The 21,334-nt window shown below is 36.2% G+C and overlaps 1 protein-coding gene across 2 annotated transcripts; it reads left to right on the top strand.

Moving 5' to 3' along the window:
* Window positions 1-2,965: 2,965 nt before the first annotated feature.
* On the top strand, window positions 2,966-11,919 carry skp1 (S-phase kinase-associated protein 1). Of its 2 annotated transcripts, none has more exons than XM_046868322.1 (6): window positions 2,966-3,033; window positions 4,290-4,386; window positions 4,869-4,942; window positions 8,589-8,732; window positions 9,532-9,672; window positions 11,308-11,919. In XM_046868322.1, the coding sequence occupies exons 2-6, from the start codon at window positions 4,290-4,292 to the stop codon at window positions 11,341-11,343; spliced, it is 492 nt and encodes a 163-aa protein (XP_046724278.1). In that variant the 5' UTR covers window positions 2,966-3,033; the 3' UTR covers window positions 11,344-11,919. The 2 variants fall into 2 exon arrangements, with proteins under 2 accessions (XP_046724278.1, XP_046724277.1); XM_046868321.1 differs by lacking the exon at window positions 2,966-3,033 and adding an exon at window positions 3,461-3,617.
* Window positions 11,920-21,334: the final 9,415 nt, after the last annotated feature.

Here is a 21,334-nt window from a genome sequence, read left to right as displayed (position 1 = left end):
TGAAAAAGGCCCAGCAGAGGATATACTCTCTACTTCAAATAATGAAGTACAGTCTGCCACAGGAGCTGTTGATACAGTTCTACACTGCAGTCATTGAATCTGTCCTGTGCTCATCAATCACCATCTGGTTTGGAGCAGCAACAAAACAGGACAGAAACAGACTGCAGAAAACAGTTAAAACAGCAGAAAAAATAATTGGTGCTCCCCTGCCCACTCTCCAGGACCTGTACCATACAAGAACCAGAAAACTTATATATATATATATATATATATATATATATATATATATATATATATATATATATATATATATATATACAGTTTTGGGCAATGTTACTTTTACAAGTAATGCATTACAATATTGAGTTACTCCCTAAAAAAGTAACTAATTACGTTACTTAGTTACTTTTTATGGAAAGTAATGCGATATATTACTTTTGCGTTACTTGTATCTCTTTCACGCCTTACAGGTGTAACAGGTGTAATATAGATAATTGCCATTAAGAAATCAGTTATATTAGGGCAAAAGACATTTCTTAAACATTTAAAATGTTTAATAACTGCTTAGAGAACAATAAGATGATCGACTAAATTTTGACCACAAGGCTGAACACTTTCCAGTCGCACTTCTGTACACTTTGCAATCTGCCTTCACTGTCAGGAATGTAACTATCGTTCGTGTATATAAGGTTAAGAGTGTGGGCTGCACACCGGTGATGTGGAGGGAGAACATACCTTTAGCTGTATTCTCGTAAAACATCGTGCAATTCCGTAAATATGACCTCGTCCTCGTCTACATCATTCTCTGCTTCATCATCAGCTTGAAACATTCTGAACACTTTTACAAAGTTTGCGCTATTATCAGTGACCGTGGCAGTTTATCTTCCCACAAAGAGCAAATGAGCTGTGAATTTGCTCTCTATCTCCGCTGCGATGGCATCGTACATGTGTCTCCCATGGAAAACTTTTATTCTGAGCAGTCCATGGAGCTGCAGTGGTGGAAAGCCGGCAAAAGTTTTCTATATTTCTTTCTCCATTTCCATATATTCAACATTATACACACCTTTTTGTGTGTGTGTGTGTGTGTGTGTGTGTGTGTGTGTGTGTGTGTGTGTGTGTGTGTGTGTGTGTGTAATCACTCTCAGTAAGTAAATGTTAGGGGAATGATGGGAGTATGAAAAAAGCAGCATTAGAAGCTTTCGGTGGGCTGCTGCTGTGGATGCTCAGAGCATGTGTATCGAATATATCATAGTTAGCCCTACTTTTTACTATATCAAACACTCCCCCTGGTAATTTACACCACCACAAGTTGACTTGGAGTTACAGAAAAAAGTTGAATAGAGGAAAGGTCACTTCAAAATAATTAGTTGCTGAACAACACATTGAACAAATATATCCATTATTACAAGGTTTCAAATGTTTCCAAGAATCCAATAACAGGATAATAGCAGCAGCAATATATACTCCTAACTTTTATTTCAGCAAAAGAAAAGGATAACAAATAAGTTTTTTTACCACAACAAATTGCCATTCCTGCAGTGGGTGGAGAATGCATAGCCAGAATGTGATAATATGCACAGACTCTCACTCAGCTTTACCAAGTTTCTCCAGTGGACAGTATACAGCAAATAAAGATCAGAGGTGGGTAGAGTAGCCAAAGATTGTACTCAAGTAAAAGTACTGTTACTTCAGAATAATATGACTCAAGTAAAAGTAAAAAGTAGACATCCAAATAATTGCTTGAGTAAGAGTAAAAAAGTACTTGTTGAAAAAACTACTCAAGTACTGAGTAACTGTTGAGTAACGTCTGATTTATTTTTTAACACAAGACAACTATCAGACAGACAAAAATACAAAATAATCTTTAGGCAAATTATGGCTCATCCAATCAATAAAATAAATTAAAATCAATTAATTACAAAATAGCTTAAATTAAAATAATTCAGGTCAATTCAAGTACTTAATAAATAATATCATAATAAATAAAAAAATAAATACGCACAAGTAACACAAATTTCCAAACCTTTATACTTTTTTACCAGGCAGAACTAGAACGAGGCATAAATTCTCAGTGTGTGTGTGTGTGTGTGTGTGTGTGTCTCCAGTGACAGAACAAGGAAACACACACATTTCATAACAGGCATGCTGAACACCTCATAATGTAGCTACTCTCTCACACTGTTACTAAGGTAAACACGCTTTTAATGAGAGTTCAGGGTGCAGGTTTTATTCCTTGTTTGTGTCTGCATTGCTGTTGGTTGATTCTGACATGTTTGTGTTGATAACTGACCCGTCCCGCCGCTCAGATTGAGTATGGTAACGTGACGATCTGCATAACTACGTTTGATTGGTGAAACACAGTCACGTGGTAGAGGCTTAGCGGAAGTTTCTCTCTGTGTCAAAATAAAACATTAAAATTGATGCGTAGAATACCAAAGAGGTAAAAAGAAAAGTAACGAGCTCATTGTAGCCTAATGTAGCGGAGTAAGAGTACAGTTTCTTCTTCACAAATCTACTCAAGTAAAAGTAAAAAGTATAGTGATTTAAAACTACTCCTAGAAGTATAATTTTTTCAAAAACTTACTTAAGTAAATGTAACGGAGTAAATGTAACTCGTTACTACCCACCTCTAATAAAGATATAATATATGATATATTAGAACGTTTACTCAGAATCCACAGCATGAAGTTCAGTGTGACTTTGGTATGGAGTGGGAGTGGAGGACAATGAGACTGTTGCCAAATAAGCTAAATAAGCATTAAAACATACATATGAAGTCAACCTAATCAAGGAAAGAAAGTTTTATAATGGCATGGCAAGGACAGAGGGCCGGAGAACAAAAGGTGTAGGAAGAAATTCACAGTTTACCATTCCATGATAAGTTACCTCTGTGACATCACAGTGTACCGTTCTCTATCAAGAGCATAAAAGGCCAGATGACAGCAAGAATCACACCACACACGAATAATCTTTAACCCAGTAAAGTTTGAGTTTTCTAAATCCTATACCTTGTTTTTTTACTGCCGTGCTAGGGTGAGTACAACCTCCTGATCAGTGTACACCAGATAGTGAAACTTCCTTACAATTGGTCCTTCAAACTAGATAGTAAACCTTCCTAACACAAGGGAAGACACCTATATAGCATAAAAAAAGCAAGTTAACACAGAAAGGACAGTTTGCAATGAGCAGATAGAGGACACAGTTATCACTCGATTTTGAATAGGGCATTCAAGTCAAGTCATTCAGTACATATAGGAAAACAAGAAACATGAAATGATTATAGTCAACATATACTCCTTCACCGTAAAGCATACAAAAATGGAAGATCTAATCTCGAAACTATACAGTATGAATGTGAACAAGATTAACATGACTGATTTACAAAATTTTCTGTAAAAAAAAATATCCTTAAGTAAATCAGAGAAGTTCTCCCCATTGATGCGTCACCCTCCTATTCAGTTGGTGGCGGTAATGCACCAAAAGCTGGTCTGCTAACAGCCAATAACTGAAAAGAAGAAGAAGGGAGGCAACGAGGGGATTTGCGGTTGTCACGGGCCTTCTCGACGGTCACAATTTGTTTTTGAATTCTATAGGGATATAGTCATATTAAGTACATGGTATGTATGTTATGGGAATGTTATTTTTGCGACAATAAGTCCTAATGGCAAATACTTAATTTTGTTTGCGTTTTGCTTAATTGTTTATTAATCGTTGCTAGGCCTTGATACCCATAACAGCTACAAGCTAGCTTGTCGCTTATAGTTGATTTAGACCTGTTAGCTAGCCGCTACGCTACATGACAATATATGTTTGTAAATTCAATAAACCGTTGCTGTGGTATTGTATAAGTTAACTACCGTACATACTGTAGGAATATTCATTCTATTAGCATAAGAGCTAGTGAGAACTAGCTAGCAAATGAAGCTCTTTCGGTATGATAGCAAACATGTCTGTTTTACAATGTTGTTAAAATGGTGGCGACAACACAAACTAGTTCGTGAGCTGGTTAGCTAGCTAATATAATATGCTCTCAGTGTTAGCTAAATAAGGGTTCTTAATGATAAATAGCCGTATGTAATTGTTTTATTATTACTACTACACTGAGTAATTTCTTTTTTATTATTGTTGTACAAAAGCAAGATGTATAAGGCAAGAATGGTCTGAAAAAGTCAGTTTGGATTATTTAGGACAGCAGATAATCCATATCAGTCTGTCTTAAGTGCTACAACTGTAGGTTTTTGACAATTGTAGGATATATAAAATGTTTATTTTTTTATTTTTTTTTATAGATGCCAACAATTAAGCTGCAAAGCTCTGATGGAGAAATGTTTGAAGTGGATGTTGAAATCGCCAAGCAATCTGTAACTATAAAGACAATGCTGGAAGGTAAGTTACTTAAAATATTTTGCCATGCTTGCCCCTGTTTGCTAATTTGTTATAGATTTAATTTATACATTGTTTGATTATTTTAAAGTAACTGATAAGCCATAACAAAACATTAAAACCATTGAAAGTAAGTAGCATGGTACTGGTATCTCCATCCACACCCTTGTTAATGTTGAAGCAATTGAAAGTAAGTAACATGTTACAGAGGTTCGTGTGTGTGTGTGTGTGTGTGTGTGTGTGCGTGTGTAAATGTGAATATGTATAAATGTAAATGTAAGGGGACCATAAAAATCACCACAAATCGATTTATTATTATAATTTATTAAGCACTGTGTCCTTGCAGGTCTACATTACCAAAAAAAAAACGTTGTATTGCTTTTCACCTGCATGCCACATTTGAATTTGACGGGTTTTTAGGGTCCCATATTTTAAAGAATATTTGTGTGCCAGTTTTTTTAACTTGGTCTGACTTTGTCTAATAGATTTAGGCATGGATGATGAAGGGGATGATGATCCTGTTCCTCTTCCAAATGTGAATGCAGCCATCCTCAAAAAGGTTTGATATCCATCTATGCAGCATTGTTTTTCCTTATTATTACTACATAAGCTGATCACAATAAATATATGCCAGAAATGTTTTTTTTTGCCTGTCCATATGCTGTAAAATGAAAATAACTTATTTTGCTGCTTATTGTTTATATACTGTAGGTTTGTTATATTGTGTGTTAAAGGACTGTTTTGTCCTTTTGCTGACTGTCAGTAGCAATTGATGTGGAAAAACATATGAAACACATTGTGTACATATGCTGTTTTATTTTTCAATTCATTTTTATTTGTATAGCGCTTTTAACAATTAACATTGTTTTTTTGGCTTGTCTGTGGTCTAGATTTAGCATGTTATTAGAATTTGCTGTTAAACTTGTTAATAAGACCAGGAATACAGCAGAAATGAGGTTTGGATTAATATGCAAGCATTATATGTTAGCTAAGGTTATTATGAAATAGAAATTAAATTTGAACTATACCTGCATGTGTGTGGTGTTGAACAGCATTGGATATACTTGCTAAAAGCTTCCTGGCAAAGAAGCTCAGATACACAACACTGTTTAATTCAAACTTATTTATGCTTTGTATGGGACAACTTTCACAGCATTTTTTAGTAGCAGGGAAGATGGAAGCTAAAATGCATCACTGTTAAGGTGCCACTGTTGGGCAAAGCCCTTAACCCTGTCTTCTCAATGGGCATCATATTGTGAAGCACAAGCTGTGTTTGTGCTTTGACTCTAAGTTTCCAACAAGCTTGGACTGGTGATGGTGTATTGTGCCATAATGAATATGTAACAAATGAAAGCTCCTGCTGCATGTTGTGTTGATCAAAACTCACAGACATTTGTTGTCCAGTTAGGACTATGAAATAGGCGAGAGAGAGCACAATTTATGTGTGGTGTTGGTTTGATTTCGACAGTTTGATGGCCTACAGGAAGAACCTGATGCTTTGATGTCTGCCTGTTTGTAGCATCAAACAGTTTGGGGCTCAAGTATCCTGTGATTCTCTGCTTTTTTCACGTGTCAGACAGATGCTGGAAGCTCACCTCCTATGATGTTCTGGGATGTCTGCACCTCTTTTTGCAGAGCTTTGCAGTTGAGGGCAGTGCTGTTTCTATATCAGGCATTAAGGCAGCCATTCAGGATGCTCTCAGTTGTACAGGTTTACCTTCAGCCATCTGAGGAATAAAATGTTTTTGAGCTTTTTTTTTTTAATTTTTATTTTTTTTTAAACACTGGCTTAGTGATGTGAAGCTGTTGACTTGCTTCCCTGTTGATGGTCATATGGGTGTGCTCCCTGTCCTGTCTCATAACATTTACATTTATGGCATTTTGTCGACACAGAACGACTTACAATTAACTAATTTATACAACTTAAGCAGTTCAGAGTTAAGAGCCTTGGCCAAGGGTCTAGCAGTGGCAGCTTGCTGCTGGTATTTGAACTTGTGACCTTCTGATCAGAAGTTTACCAATCCCCGAAAAATCCCCGATTTTTTTTCACAAACAATCTGATTTGCGATTTTAAATAGATTTTTTCCCCCTGCTTAAAATCAATCTGCATGAGACACACATTTAAAAAAAAAAAAGTTTTAACTTTATTAAATAAAGTTTATTTACCCTTCTGGGATTATAACCCACTTTGGGTTAAAGTGCAATCAGAAACAACAAGCCAAAAATACAAGATGGCAGGCCCTGCCTTTGTAAATTGTGAAAATAGAACGTAACGTAACATAAAATTAGCAAACCTACAAAGAAAAATGTTTTATGAGTGTTTAAATGTGGAACATGATTGAAAATGCACCTGAGGTTTTGAGTGATTTTGCCTTTACTTTTCTTAAAAACTCCACAGTAAAATGAGTGTTTATGAGTGTTTGAATATGGTGATTTAAATGATCTGATTTTTCTGTTTATTAACGGAAATGGCGTTCTGAAGCGTCTTTACATGTATTTTGGTCGCTTCCACCACCCGTACCGTAAGTGTACGATTGGACGCGCAACACTAAACAAAGTGCGGCTGCTTAACCGTGTATTTTCAAGATGCGGCTGCTTAACTTTTCTTGGGAACGAGTTCTTCTCTGCTCGCTGCCATGTTGTTTGTGTATCTCTTTCTGGCAAACGCGCGGGGGGAGGAGGGTGGGAATGAGTTGGTTCGAAACTATGGGAGCCCAGAGGGGAGCGTCGGCGGACATTAAAGAGAAAACCGATTTTTATTAAAACAGATCGATGTAAACTACACATTCGAGTTAATCAATAAAATCGATTTATCGCCCAGCCCTAGGTTGTTTTCATGGAACTAGTGGGTTGGGTTGCCTTTTTTTTCCCTGTAGGCTTATCAATTGTTAACTCAACAGAGCTGTGTATGGCAATGCATTTGGAGGTGTTTGAGTACTAAAAAGGGTTGAGAACACAACCCTGCTGGGTCAGTGTGGAGGAGAATGTTCTGGCAATTTTAACTCCCAGGAACCCAGTGTTTGAGCTGAGAAGGCATAGTGGTATTAAAGCTGTGGTCCACAAACAACTTGGGCGTACCTGCTAAATGGCAGACACACTTTGCATTATATTGGAACTATTCGGACAATGCAGGCTGTGCCATGTCTTAGGATAATTTAGCCACTGATTGGGGTGCTAAACAATAAATAGCACTCCCTGTCTTTTAGTGGTAATTCATAATTGCCAATGGTTACCGAGAACAATTTATTTATTTTTTATTTTTTTGGACCGGTACCTAATTGGAACAGGACTACTGATAAGCTTCAGGACAAACAATACTGTTATTGTCACTTTATCTTCGTATACTTCGGTGTTAATGGTGAATTAGGAGCTGCTGCTTGTCATTTTATATTCCTAAACGTCAAGTGGCCGACATTGGCTCGACGTACGTCTGATATCTGTGCGTGTGTGCGGTGTGTGTGTGTTTAAATGCAATCATTGGGCTGTCTCTAAATTTATAGTGAAGGATTTATTGCCCTTTACTGTGGTGAAATCAAGCTGGATCAGGTATTGTAGCTAATAGATAAGTTAGTCTAATTGCTAGAGATGCCAGAATTGCATCTCTATGCACATGCTGTTCAAATATGTTGTGCTGTGGTATGCTGAGGAAAGCTCTCTTTTTATCTCTCACTTTGTGCATTTTTCTGTTTGCTTAGCAGCATTTGTGCACCCCACTAGTAGTTCAGCAGTAATTAAATAACTTAAAATGTTCAGTATGTTTTACAGCTTGTCTTTTTGCACCAAATTATACAGTGTAGTATCATTAACAGCATTGATTAGTACCGGTATTGATAAAATGTAAACTAGACCCATCCCTATTCAGAGTAGTAAGTGGATAACATTCTCGCTAGTGTCTGTTAGCTGATAAATTAGATGTTGTTTTTTTTTCTGGCAGATCATTTACATTTGCGGCATTGGGCAGACGCCCTTATTCAGAGCGACGTACAAAAGTTTATAAAAGATTATCACCAAGTATGATCAGATTTCTAGGATTTTCAGGTGTTTTTGCAAAATGATTGTGCATGCATCTATTTGTGCCCAGTGAGCATAGTAGTCAAATAATTATTGGGTGTCTTTTAAGCAAAGGAAATTGTATTGTTTATCTCTCTAGCTCACAGGACTGAAATTTATACTCTGCATTTGTGTGTGTTTTTATATATACATAGGTAATTCAGTGGTGTACGCATCACAAAGATGACCCTCCACCGCCTGAGGATGATGAGAACAAAGAGAAGAGGACAGATGATATCCCTGTTTGGGATCAAGAGTTTCTCAAAGTGGACCAGGGCACACTTTTTGAACTCATCCTGGTTTGTTTTCATGAGTTTTTAAAAGCTATAGCTAATGCATTAATAGATTATTGTTTGGTTTTTCCATGGTGAATTCAATAGTGTAGGGCTGCAGCTAACAATTATTTTGATAATCGATTTATCGGGCAATTATAATTTGAATTTTTTTCCGGTTAATCAGATAGAATAAGTTTTCACATGATGATTACACAGTTTCTGATAACTTTGATGTTTCGCCTTCATCCATGACACCAGTGTGTTTTCTTTTCACATGCCCTATGGTACTTCCAGACCATACCAGCTCCGCTTTAAATGCATAAAATGCTCCCATTACTTAAAATGCACTTTTTTTTCTTTTTTTCTGCTGCCAGTTGACCTGTACTCCGCCATTTTCACAAGCGGCTGTGTTGTCTTACCGTCACACTAATCTGTAACTTGAGCAGCCCGAATAAGCGATAATGGCATTCGTTGACAACGAATTTCATTATCGATTATTATCGACCTTATTGATTAACTGTTGCAGTTTCAATGAGCGTTAGCTTTAAATAGGTTAATAGTTGTTGGTAATGAAGAAACCAGGAATGTAGGCTGCATTTTATTTTCATGTTTTTTTCTGCTCTATTAAAAAGTAAGCTTTGTTGGGACACTGCAAATTTATATTTTCCTTTTTCCCATGATTGTTGCCATTTCTGCAGAAAAAATGTCAATAGTAAACATTATGGTGGCATACGCGGATGGATTAAGAGTAGGATTAATTTGCATTTCTCTATAATGGGTTATTTCGTTCTTTCCTTTACATGCATTTTGTCTCGTTGTTTAGGCAGCAAATTATTTGGACATCAAAGGATTACTAGATGTCACCTGCAAAACAGTTGCCAATATGATTAAAGGAAAAACCCCAGAAGAAATCAGGAAGACATTTAATATCAAAAATGACTTCACAGAGGAAGAGGAAGCTCAGGTAAGGGAAATATTAGTCTTAACCTATTAAACTTTTTATTTGCCTATTTAGGCTGTGGGCAAGGCCATTAGAGCATTATTTTTGTATGTCTAAAATATTGTTGGTAAAAAGTGGTAGCATTTTTCTTAAAATGTACACAATCACAGTCTGTACAGGCAATGACTACTTTAAAACTTAGTTTATTTATGCAGCACTTTGTTTTTTAAATTATTTTTATTTTACGCAAACCTTTAAAGTACAACAGCCTGTTTTACAGGGTCCTTTTTTGTGTACGAGTACAAAGAGAAAGAAAAACATACACATTGATGAAGACAGACATCACTTGTATAACCCTACCTTACCTGACTTGTTGAACATTCAAAATAAATAGGCATAGCGAGAAGATGTATAATAGTACAGAGACATGCTAAGTAATAGGGTTTTCACATAGGCAATTGATAGAGGTCTCCTTTAATCATTTTTTAGCCATTTTGTAGCGTGGTGGTGTTTTTAATATAACTTCAAGATTGTTTAACTCGTCTGTCAGTTGACTGTGTTTTCTTTCACTATAATATCACTGTAATTGTAACTCATTCTCAGTTCTATGGCTTGTGTTGACATGCTAAGCACTCTTAAAATGCAAGGTACATTCGGACCAGGTTTAGCTAATTGTCTAAGGTACTGCTTGGGATGTCCCACAGGGGATTTTATAACAAGTGATGATGTAACTTATGTGCAGTTGATTACAAAGAACAGAACACGGATTTGAAAGACTAGTGCTCGATGCAGTTGTCATTTACTGCAAACATTATGACTAATACACATTTTAAGTTAAACGAGTGATCTGAGAGCTTCATAGGAGTTGGATAATGAAGCTACTTATTCCTTGTATCAAAATAGAGTGCAGCTGCCATAATAAGTGAGTCATATGTTCTCACACAAAAAGTGATATGCCCGTCATGCCTAATGCCCATTGTAAAAGCTTGTGGAAACAGTGTTATTGGGTTTCTTTTGGTCAGGTCTATGTTCAGCAATGTTGTGCGCCAAAACATGGTCAGCTCACTGCCTGAATATACCAAATGACCAGGTTATTTTCAGTGTTTTTTTTTTGTTTTTTTCCCCCTTGATTGCGTGGGCATATTCCAAGATGACAATGCTGGGATTCACTGGGCCCAAAACACACCTGACTCTATTGAAAATATTTGGAATGTGCTGGAGAAGAGCACATTAGGCAGAGTTCCTAATGTCTAATCATCAATATAAGATCTTGGCAAGAAATTAATGCAGCTTTGGATGAATGTGATCTTGCATAAGCTTATTAAAACGATGCCATGACATGCATGCTGTGATCACAGCAAAAGGTGGTCCAAACCAATGTTGGTGTGTGACTTTTTTTTTTTTGGGCAGGCAGTACATTTCCTTTTGATATAGAGGTCAAAATGGAATACACAAACTTTTGTACTAAGTAATATTTGCCTCATTTTGTCCCTATCAAGTGTCTGTCATCTTAACATAACCTGTAGGGTAGAAGTTTTTGCTGGTCATATGTGATAATACTACATGTCTGCTTTTAAATGTACAGCAATCAGAGCACCTGTAAATTATTTTTTTTATTGTAGTCTGTGTAAACCTAAATCTGCACTCTGTTTCACACAGGTACGCAAGGAGAACCAATGGTGTGAAGAGAAATAAAGTTCACCCCAACGATGTCACACTAAGGATTGTTCCCGAAAACACACGTACTGGTTGCACTGCGCTATTCATACTTGCTGATATTTACCAGTAGAATTAGATCTCTTCTGTATTGATAGCATGATTTCCATTGCTTGTCTAGTGGAAAAAAATATATAATTTAAGTGGTATCAGTTTTTATTCTTTGTATATTCAGCAGAAATTAAGTTTCCTTACTTCTTACAAGTAGAAGCCCAATTACCCTCTTTGGGAATAAAGTGTCATCAGGAAACTAACATTTTGACATTATTTGAAGTCAAAGGGTTGGTTTTTTTGTTTGTTTTGTGTGTGTGGGGGGGGGGGGGGATTTGGACTTCTATATATAGGTTTCTCATTCATGTCTAAAAAGGTAGAGAATGTGTGGCTAAAATATTCAGCTTGACCTGTCGGCTGGAAGTATTTAAGTTGTGTTCTCATGGAGCATGGATTTGTTGCCACTTGTACATTGTAAAAGATCAAATACCATTTCCTAGTTTTATTCCTAACACAAAGCATCACATTATCTTTCAGTTCAAAAATTAAAACCAACAAAATGTGCTGGTGTGAATTTTGTAGATATTCTTTTAATTTACCTATTTTTTTTCTTTTCTTCCAAATCAAAATGCTACACAGCAAATCAAAACACTGTTGTCTAAAATGTTGTCCCGTCTTGGCTCTTACTTTTTCTAAGGGGAGTTGTTATTGGAGAAGACTAGACTAGAGGTTGCTTTAAACATTAATTAATATTACATCTCTTTCTCTCTCACACATTTTTATTATATATTATTGTTTTTTTTTTTTTTTTTTTACCTATTAATGGTATTGAATATAAGATTAGTTCATTAAAAAGAAATGCCCGTATACATGGAATGGACTTGTTAGTGCTATTCAACACCTTTTTTTCCTTTTTTTTTTTTTTTTTGCTGTATTAATAGAAATTAATTATAATGTGCTTTGAGCCTGTTGTTTTTCTTTTGTCTCACTACATGAAAATCAGCTAGGTAATTTATGGGTAGTTTACTTTTATCGACTTATTTGACATTAGCAAATTGTTAGTAAATGTTAATAAATAAAACTTAATGTTTCTAATCATACATCTAAAGTTGCAACAAAATTGAATTAAAAACAGAAAAGTTAGTTTTACTGTAATCATCACAAAGCCCTCAACTCCAATTCTAATATTGACAAAACCCAAAAAATGTTTTTGAGCAAGAGGGCCTGAAAACCTGAGTTAGTTTAGTTAATCGGGGCAACTGTGGATAAAGTATTGTGAGAAGATTGTGTAAGGCTTTGGATTTGAAGTTAAAATAATAGTCAATAAAATTGATTATCTGGACAAGTTGACACATAAGATATTTGGCATATATTAAACAGCAAATGTCTAAAAACGTATATTAGACAGCAAATTACCAGTTCACGCAGCTGATGTGCTGTAAACAGGAGAGAAAAAGACCAAACATAAGGCTCTGAGTGACATTGATTGGGTAAGAATATCTCCAAAATGGGATTTTCCTGGTATGCAGTGAATAGGCCACTTTTAAAAGTACTAAAGTATCAGAAGTGGTCCAAGAAAGGACAACCTTGGCTGCATCACGGGTACCCAGACACTACGACGGCGCGACACTTCACATATCAGCTCAGAAGTTCAGACTCATTGCGCCTTCGGTAAATATCAAAATGCAAGAATTGCACAAAGGAAATCAGGATGTTAAACAGGTAAAAAAAAAAAAGATGATTGCCCGGTTAATTTATGTTTTCTGTTTTGTGTTATGATACTGAAACCAGCCTAATATGAAGCTGTTTTAATTAAAATCATCTTTTGGCTTCTCATATTTGGGGTCGCCACAGCGGATCATCCGTCTCTATAGCACCCTGTCCTATTCACCCCAACTACCTGCATGTCTTTCCTCACCACATCCATAAACCGCCTCCTTGGTCTTCCTCTTTTCCTTCTTTCTGGTGGCTCCATTCTCTTACTGATACACCCCATGTCCTTCCTCTGCACATGTTCAAACCCCCCCCTACCCCAGTCCTACATGCACTGTCCCTCTAATAAATCCTGGTCACTCCCAATAAAAACCTCAACATCTTCAGCTTTGCTACCTCCAGCTCCACCTCCTGTCTTTTACTCAATGCCACTGTCTCTAATCCATATATGTTTTAATTAAAATAAAATTGAAATTCTATCAGTTACTCACCCCAATGTTTATTCACTGGAAGTTGAAACAGTATTTTAAAAAATCTATATTTTTCATGCAATCAAGCAATAGTAATGGAACATCACTGAGCTTCACAAAGAAAGTAGTTATGTATAAAGGTTTGGAAAAATCTGGAACAGCTTTTTATTTATTCAACAACGGAATAAATCTAAATTTAAATTATGTTTATGAAATTTTGAAGGATTAATATCAGATTGTTGTAATAATGAATAGTCAGTTCATTTCAAAGAATTAAAGAAACTCAATAAAACCAGCCTGAATGATTCATGAATGGAACTGATTTGGTTAAAATAATTAACTAAATATAATGGAGCTGCTGTTGTGTGAATCTTATTCCCTTTTCTTTCCTTATCACTCTGATTATAATAATCCAAACGGTGTTTCAGTTGTCTTTGTGTGAGAGAGTGCATACAGTGGTAGTGATTGCTTTACTGTATACAGTATGCATCATTTCAGTTAATTTCATAAACTGTTAAAATTTAGTTATTGTCTCTCACTGAATAGACAATAATTGTTATACCTATTGATAATAATTGTTGTTAAATGTAGAAAAAAGTTCAGATATTTGGGGGATGAGGCCTTTGGAGACCAGAGTACAAATTAGCCAGGGGCCCAGAAACCCTAGCAGCACCCCTGGATGCCAGTGATGCAGACCCAGCTTGAAAGCAAAATGTCTTGAATTCTTATGAAACAACTCCCTGGCCATTTTTAAGTGATGACTTGTCTTTGAGTGCAAGAAAAGCAACAGCTTTATTATGCAGTGTAAGCTTTTTTTTTGCCAAAGGTGACTGAACTGCCATCTTATAAAACTCATCATCAAACCTGCAGAAGCATATTGAGGTCAGTTAATAATACTTATATTTTAAGATTACATAATTGTTGTACTGTTGCTTTGCATCACTGCATGACACTGCTTATGTTGGTTAGCATCAGGGTTGCTCTATTACCAGTAACATTTTAAGTTCATATGAAATGAATGAAAAGTGTTTATTTTTAATGTTGCATAAGACCAACATGTGAGCAAAAGTGCATAACTTACATTAGACACAAGTCATGGACTGTAGAGTATTATTATTATTTTTAATTTTTTTTTGCTTGCTTGCTGTCTTTGTTACTGAAATAAAGTTTTTATTTTATAATCTGCAAAAAAAGTTTTAACTAATTCATTAATGGTTCTTAGTTTGTTCTATCTGTAGCCAGAATATGACTTGTTTTATTCTACCTACCTTATAATTGTAATGGTAATAATTCCATTAAAATTACCACCTGTTTAAATGAAAGTATAAATATGAGGTCATATAGTGTTACTGTTATTCCAGTTGTTTTGAAGCAGGGTAATATGAGGTGCTTGTTCCTAGTCAGTGTGTTAGCCACAGAAGGCTGCTTCTAGTCTGCAGGAGCAGAGCGCAGTGCAGGGACATAGCCAGAGGGCTATTCATTCATGTATTCTTTACATTTTTCTTATGTAGTGATGACAGGCATTGGCTGCACAACTGCTGGGTTAGTGAGTAATTAGTACTCATACTTAACAAAGTGACCATCTAGCAAACTTCTGTCATCTGTGCCAACATACAAAGCAGCTCCAGGTAAGGTCTGTAACATGCATATATGCAAAACAACTCTTTGGCATTAGAATATTCTTCAAGCTTCAAGGTATATTTTTTTTATTAAGATACATTACTTAAATCGCAAAGTGATTTAAGTGAAAAACATCAAAATAGTTTTAGTACTTTTAAATAAAATAACATACATAGGTATGTTATGAACCACTTTGCTGCTTCAAAATGGTTCATAACATACCTATGTTCGGACATGGTTAAAAGATCAGTCTTTTATGCAGATCTAGTCCACCAAGACCAAAACTATTTACACTCCATTCCTGTAAATAAACTCTTTTTGTCTTGAACTCAAAGGTTGTCATTGTTGTCATCACAATGTTTTAATTGTTTAATGTTATGTGACAACCAATGAAATTCAAATCAAATTGAAATGTTGTAGGGGAATAAAAGAGATATAGCAATAACCTAGATGCACAAGTGTGCATATTACTGTGTTTAGAATTAAATTAATTGACTGCAAAGATTTTGGAGATTTAATTGTTTAAAAGTATAAGGTTTAAGACTGCAATATGGAGAGCTATAAATTCCAATCTATTTTGCCACAAAAAAGGATTTAAGAAGATGATCATTACTTTGGAGTGGCCAAGCAAGGGTGAAATTTTAAACTAAGGATGAACTAAATTGGTAGATAAGTGTACTGACAAGAGACAAGGGCAAAAAAATTAATATTGGATGCTCATGATGTTTGGGCCCTAAGGTGGGACTGCAGTTAAATCAGTTCTTTAATGGAAATTACTCAGAAACACATTTAAAAATCATTGTCTGTGAACACAGTTAGCTGTGTCATTCACAAATGCCGGTTAAAGCTCAATGATGCAAAGAGAATGGCATATATAAACATGATCCAGAAATATCATCTTCTCTGGGCCTAAAATGGACTCAAAGTGGAAAGCTTTTCTCTTCACATCCATTCCCATGGATACTGTATCCTCTGGACTAAATAGCTGAGTTGCCTACTTGTAATCAGCACTCAGTTCAAATAGTATTCTGATTGAATTGGGGTTCATTAGTGCCTATGCATTGGTTTTATATGGATTATATAATGTCAAGTTTTTTTTTAATTTTTTTTTTTATTACATTTATAGTATTTAGCAGACACCCTTAGCCACAGCAACTCACACAGTGGGGGAAATAATAATTTGATCCCATGCAGATTTTGTGAGTTTACCCACTTACAAAGAAATGAACAGTCTAGAACAAGGGTGCACACACTGTTTCAGCATGTGAGCTACTTATAAAATGACCAAGTCAAAATGATATACCTACTATAAAAATACATAAATAAATACCTCTTTTTTAATGTCATGTGATTTACCAACACTACCTTTGCGATCAACCAGTAGATTGCAATCGACGGGGCACCCCTGGTCTAGAATTTTTATGGTAGATTTATTTTAACAGAGACAGAATATAAGAAAATCCATTAAAACAATAAAAAAATGTTATAAATTAATTTGTATTTAATCAAGTAAAATAAGTATTTGATTCCGTACCAACCAGACAGAATTTTGACTCTCATTGATCCAAATTATTCCTGTCTCTTTAGGAAAGAACTCCTAATATCAACTCATTATGGGTATAAAGTACACCAGTCATTCTTTGACAGTTCTTTTGGTGTGGGTGGGGAGGTTTGGTGGTGGGGAGGTTTGACTGGAAGAGGTTGATTCTGTGACTAGTGTCTTTTATACACATTATCAGTTGATTTTAGGAGTACCACTCAAGACCACTTTCACTTTCCAGAAAAGATGTCACAGATGACAGAATAATAGCCTGGCCCGTTGTACATCTGATTTAAACACAATTGAAAACTTGTGAGCCCTTCTTAAGCCTAAGATTCACAATAAGGGAAAACAATACACATCTTTAGACAACATCTGGGAAGCTTTGGTGCCTGCTTCAACTACAATTGAATGAGAAAATATCAAGACTGAAGATCTGATTAATTCTATGGATGGGTGGGTCATGGATATACTATATATATATATATATATATATATATATATATATATATATATATATATATATATATATATAGTATACACACACATACACTCACCGGCCACTTTATTAGGTACACCTGACCAACTACATGCATTTAGGCATGGTTGTTGGTGCTAGACGTGCTGGTCTTTGTATTTCAGAAACTGCTGATCTACTGGGATTTTTACACACAATCATCTCTAGGGTTTACAAAGAATGGTCCAAAAAAGAGAAAATATTCAGTGAGCGGCAGTTCTGTGGGCGCAAATGCCTTGTTGATGCCAGAGTTCAGAGGAGAATGGCCAGACTGGTTTGAGCCGATAGAAAGGCAACAGTAACTCAAATAACCACTTGTTACAACCGAGGATACAGAAGAGCATCTCTGAATGCACAACACGTTGAACCTTGAGGCGAATGGGCTACAGCAGCAGAAGACCACACCGGGTGCCACTCCTGACAGCTAAGAACATGAAACTGAGGCTACAATTCGCACAGGCTCAGCAAAATTGGACAATAGGAGATTGGAAAAACGTTGCCTGGTCTAATGAGTGTCGATTTCTGCTGCGACATTCGGATGGTAGGGTCAGAATTTGGCATCAACAACATGAAAGCATAGATCCATCCTGCCTTGTATCAAGGGTTCAGGCTGGTGGTGGTGGTGTAATGGTGTGGGGGATATTTTCTTGGCACACTTTGGGCCCATTAGTACAAATTGAGCATCGTGTCAACACCACAGCCTTACCTGAGTATTGTTGCTGACAATGTCCATCCCTTTATGACCACAGTTTACCCATCTTCTGATGGCTACTTCCAGCAGGATAACGCGCCATGTTATAAAGCGCGAATCATCTCAGACTGGTTTCTTGAACATGACAATGAGTTCACTGTACTCAAATGACCTCCACAGTCACCAGACCTCAATCCAATAGAGCACCTTTGGGATGTGGTGGAACAGGAGTTTCGCATCATGGATGTGCAGCCGACAGCAACTGCGTGATGCTATCATGTCAATATGGACCAAAATCTCTGAAGAATGTTTCCAGAACCTTGTTGAATTTATGCCACAAAGGATTAAGGCAGTTCTGAAGGCAAAAGGGGGTCTAAACCCGTACTAGTAAGGTGTACCTAATAAAGTGGCCAGTGAGTGTATATACAGTGAGGAAAATAAGTATTTTGCACTCTGCTATTTTGCAAGTTCTCCCACTTAGAAATCATGGAGGGGTCTGAAATTGTCATCGTAGGTGCATGTCCACTGTGAGAGACATAATCTAAAAAAAAAAAAAATCCAGAAATCACAATGTATGATATATTTATTTGTATGATACAGCTGCAAATAAGTATTTGAACACCTGAGAAAGTCAATGTTAATATTTGGTACAGTAGCCTTTGTTTGCAATTACAGAGGTCAAACGTTTCCAGTAGTTTTTCACCAGGTTTGCACACACTGCAGGAGGGATTTTGGCCCACTCCTCCACACAGATCTTCTCTAGATCAGTCAGGTTTCTGGCCTGTCGCTGAGAAACACAGAGTTTGAGCTCCCTCCAACGATTATCTATTGGATTTAGTCTGGAGACTGGCTAGGCCACGCCAAAACCTTGATATGCTTCTTACAGAGCCACTCCTTGGTTATCCTGGCTGTGTGCTTTGGGTCATTGTCATATTGGAAGACCCAGCCTCGACCCATCTTCAATGCTCTAACTGAGGGAAGATTTTGGGGTTGTTCCCCAAAATCTCGCAATAAATAGCCCCGGTCATCCTCCCCTTAATACAGTACAGTCGCCCTGTCCCATGTGCAGAAAAACACCCCCAAAGCATGATGCTACCACCCCCATGCTTCACAGTAAGGATGGTGTTCTTGGAATGGTACTCATCATTCTTCTTCCTCCAAACATGTTTAGTGGAATTTGACCCAAAAGTTCTATTTTGGTCTCATCTGACCACATGACTTTCTCCCATGACTACTCTGGATCATCCAAATGGTCATTGGCAAACTTAAGACGTGCCTGGACATGTGCTGGTTTAAGCAGGGGAACCTTTCGTGTCATGCATGATTTCAAACCATTACGTTTGAAATCATGAAGTTAGTTCTTATAAGGGATTTTTCTTCATTCGTCTCAATCTAACAGTAAACAAAAATATTTAAACAAATAAAAATTTAAAACAATATACAAAAATTTATATATATATATATATATATATATATATATATATATATATATATATATATATATATATATATATATATATATATTTTTATTGTTTTTAAATTTCTATTTGTTTAAATATTTTTGTTTACTGTTAGATTGAGACGAATGAAGAAAAATCCCTTATAAGAACTAACTTCTGTAATTGCCCACATTTTTGAGAAAGTTGTAATTCCCCTGAGAGTGACAAATTGCACTTTTTTGAAAAATAGTTTGGAACTTATTTATAGCATTGTATCTCTTCAACAATAAAGATTTTCATGAAAACATAATTTGGAAAATGATTATGCACACAATATAGACCAAAAACATCTTCATACTTCTTTAGTCTAACCCTCCATAGTAATCTTATATATTTGTAGGGTCTTTATTTGGAACCATCATCAGTGGCAGCAAGTGGGTTTGCATTTGAAGAGAATTCTGTGAAAAAATAGGTCACCGATATGGCTCAGGCAGGTCCAGCAAGCATGTCTTTCATTAGTCATAAATCCTGACCGATACAATACATATCACGAATGTTATCCCTATGTAGGTATGAACATATCTGTTGTATGCAACCTTTTCTAGTATCTTCAAGATTAACGGGAGGTTTGATTTTGGCCTATAGTTTGACAGCTGACAGTAATTGCAATTGCTGATCTGATATATTGTTATCTACAGTCAGTGTTCATGACTTCACCATAAGAAAGATACTGGGCAAAAATGGTCTGCATGGGAGAGTTCCAAGATGAAAACCACTGCTGTTCCCACTTTTGTACGTCGCTCTGGATAAGGGCGTCTGCTAAATGCCACAAATGTAAATGTAAAAAGAACATAAAGGCTCATCTCAGTTTTGCCAGAAAACATCTTGATGAGACTTTTGGGAAAATACTCTGTGGACTGACGAGACAAAAAAGTTGAACTTTTTGGAAGGTGTGTGTCCCATTACGTCTGGCATAAAAGTAACACCGCATTTTAAAAAAAGAACATTATACCAACGGTGAAATATGGTGGTGGTAGTGTGATGGTCTGGGGCTGTTTTGCTGCTTCAGGGCCTAGAAGACTTGCTGTGATAAATGGAACCATGAATTCTGCTGTTTACCAAAAAATCCTGAAGGAGAATGTCTGGCCATCTGTTTGTGACTCAAGCTGAAGCGAACTTGGGTTCTGCAGCAGGACAATGATCCAAAACACACCAGCAAGTCCACCTCTGAATGGCTGAAGAAAAACAAAATGAAGACTTTGGAGTGGCCTAGTCAAAGTAATGACCCTATTGAGATGCTGTAGCATGACCTGAATTACAGCAATTCTGCATAGATGAGTGAACCAAAATTCCTCCACAGTGCTGTAACAGACTCATTGCAAGTTACCGCAAACGCTTGATTGCAGTTGTTGCTGTTAAGGGTGTCCCAACCAGTTATTAGGTTTGGGGCAAAGACTTTTTCACACAGGGCCATGTAGTTTTGAATTTTGTTTTCCCTCAATAATAAAACCATTCATTTAAAAACTGCATGTTGTGTTTACTTGTGTTATCTTTTACTAATATTTAAATTAGTTTGATGATCTGAAACATTATAGTGTGACAAACATGCAAAAAAATAAGAAAACAGAAAGGGGGCTAAGCTTTTTTACACCACTGTATATCATCATCGTGAAGATCATGAAGTTTGTGAATCTTCTAAAAATTGTGGTAAAATAAAAAAAAAAATCTTAGGTGGGCATGGGCTAAAACAGGATAGCCGATTTGTTTTGTACATCGAAAAATGATTTTAGTCTAATATAGTGTTCATAAGTTGTTAAAGACAACTGTAGGCAGGGTTGAATAAGGATATATTGTTGTGGGAACCTTGTAAACTACTGCATTATCCAGAAATAGGCAACGTGAGATTGCTAGCAGAATTAAAGAATTCATTTTAGGTCACACCCTACAGTGTAAAAGGCTGAAAGAAAAGCTATGTGAAAAGAGAGAAGA

This window comes from Silurus meridionalis, chromosome 15 (genome assembly GCF_014805685.1).
Source record: "Silurus meridionalis isolate SWU-2019-XX chromosome 15, ASM1480568v1, whole genome shotgun sequence".
NCBI lineage: Eukaryota > Metazoa > Chordata > Actinopteri > Siluriformes > Siluridae > Silurus > Silurus meridionalis.
This window is presented reverse-complemented; position numbering and strand designations above follow the sequence as displayed.

Coding starts and splice junctions, on each gene's coding strand:
- skp1 (XM_046868321.1), top strand. Junction 4,387..4,868: donor TATAAAGACAATGCTGGAAG/GTAAGTTACTTA, acceptor TTTGTCTAATAG/ATTTAGGCATGGATGATGAA. Junction 4,943..8,588: donor ATGCAGCCATCCTCAAAAAG/GTTTGATATCCA, acceptor ATATATACATAG/GTAATTCAGTGGTGTACGCA.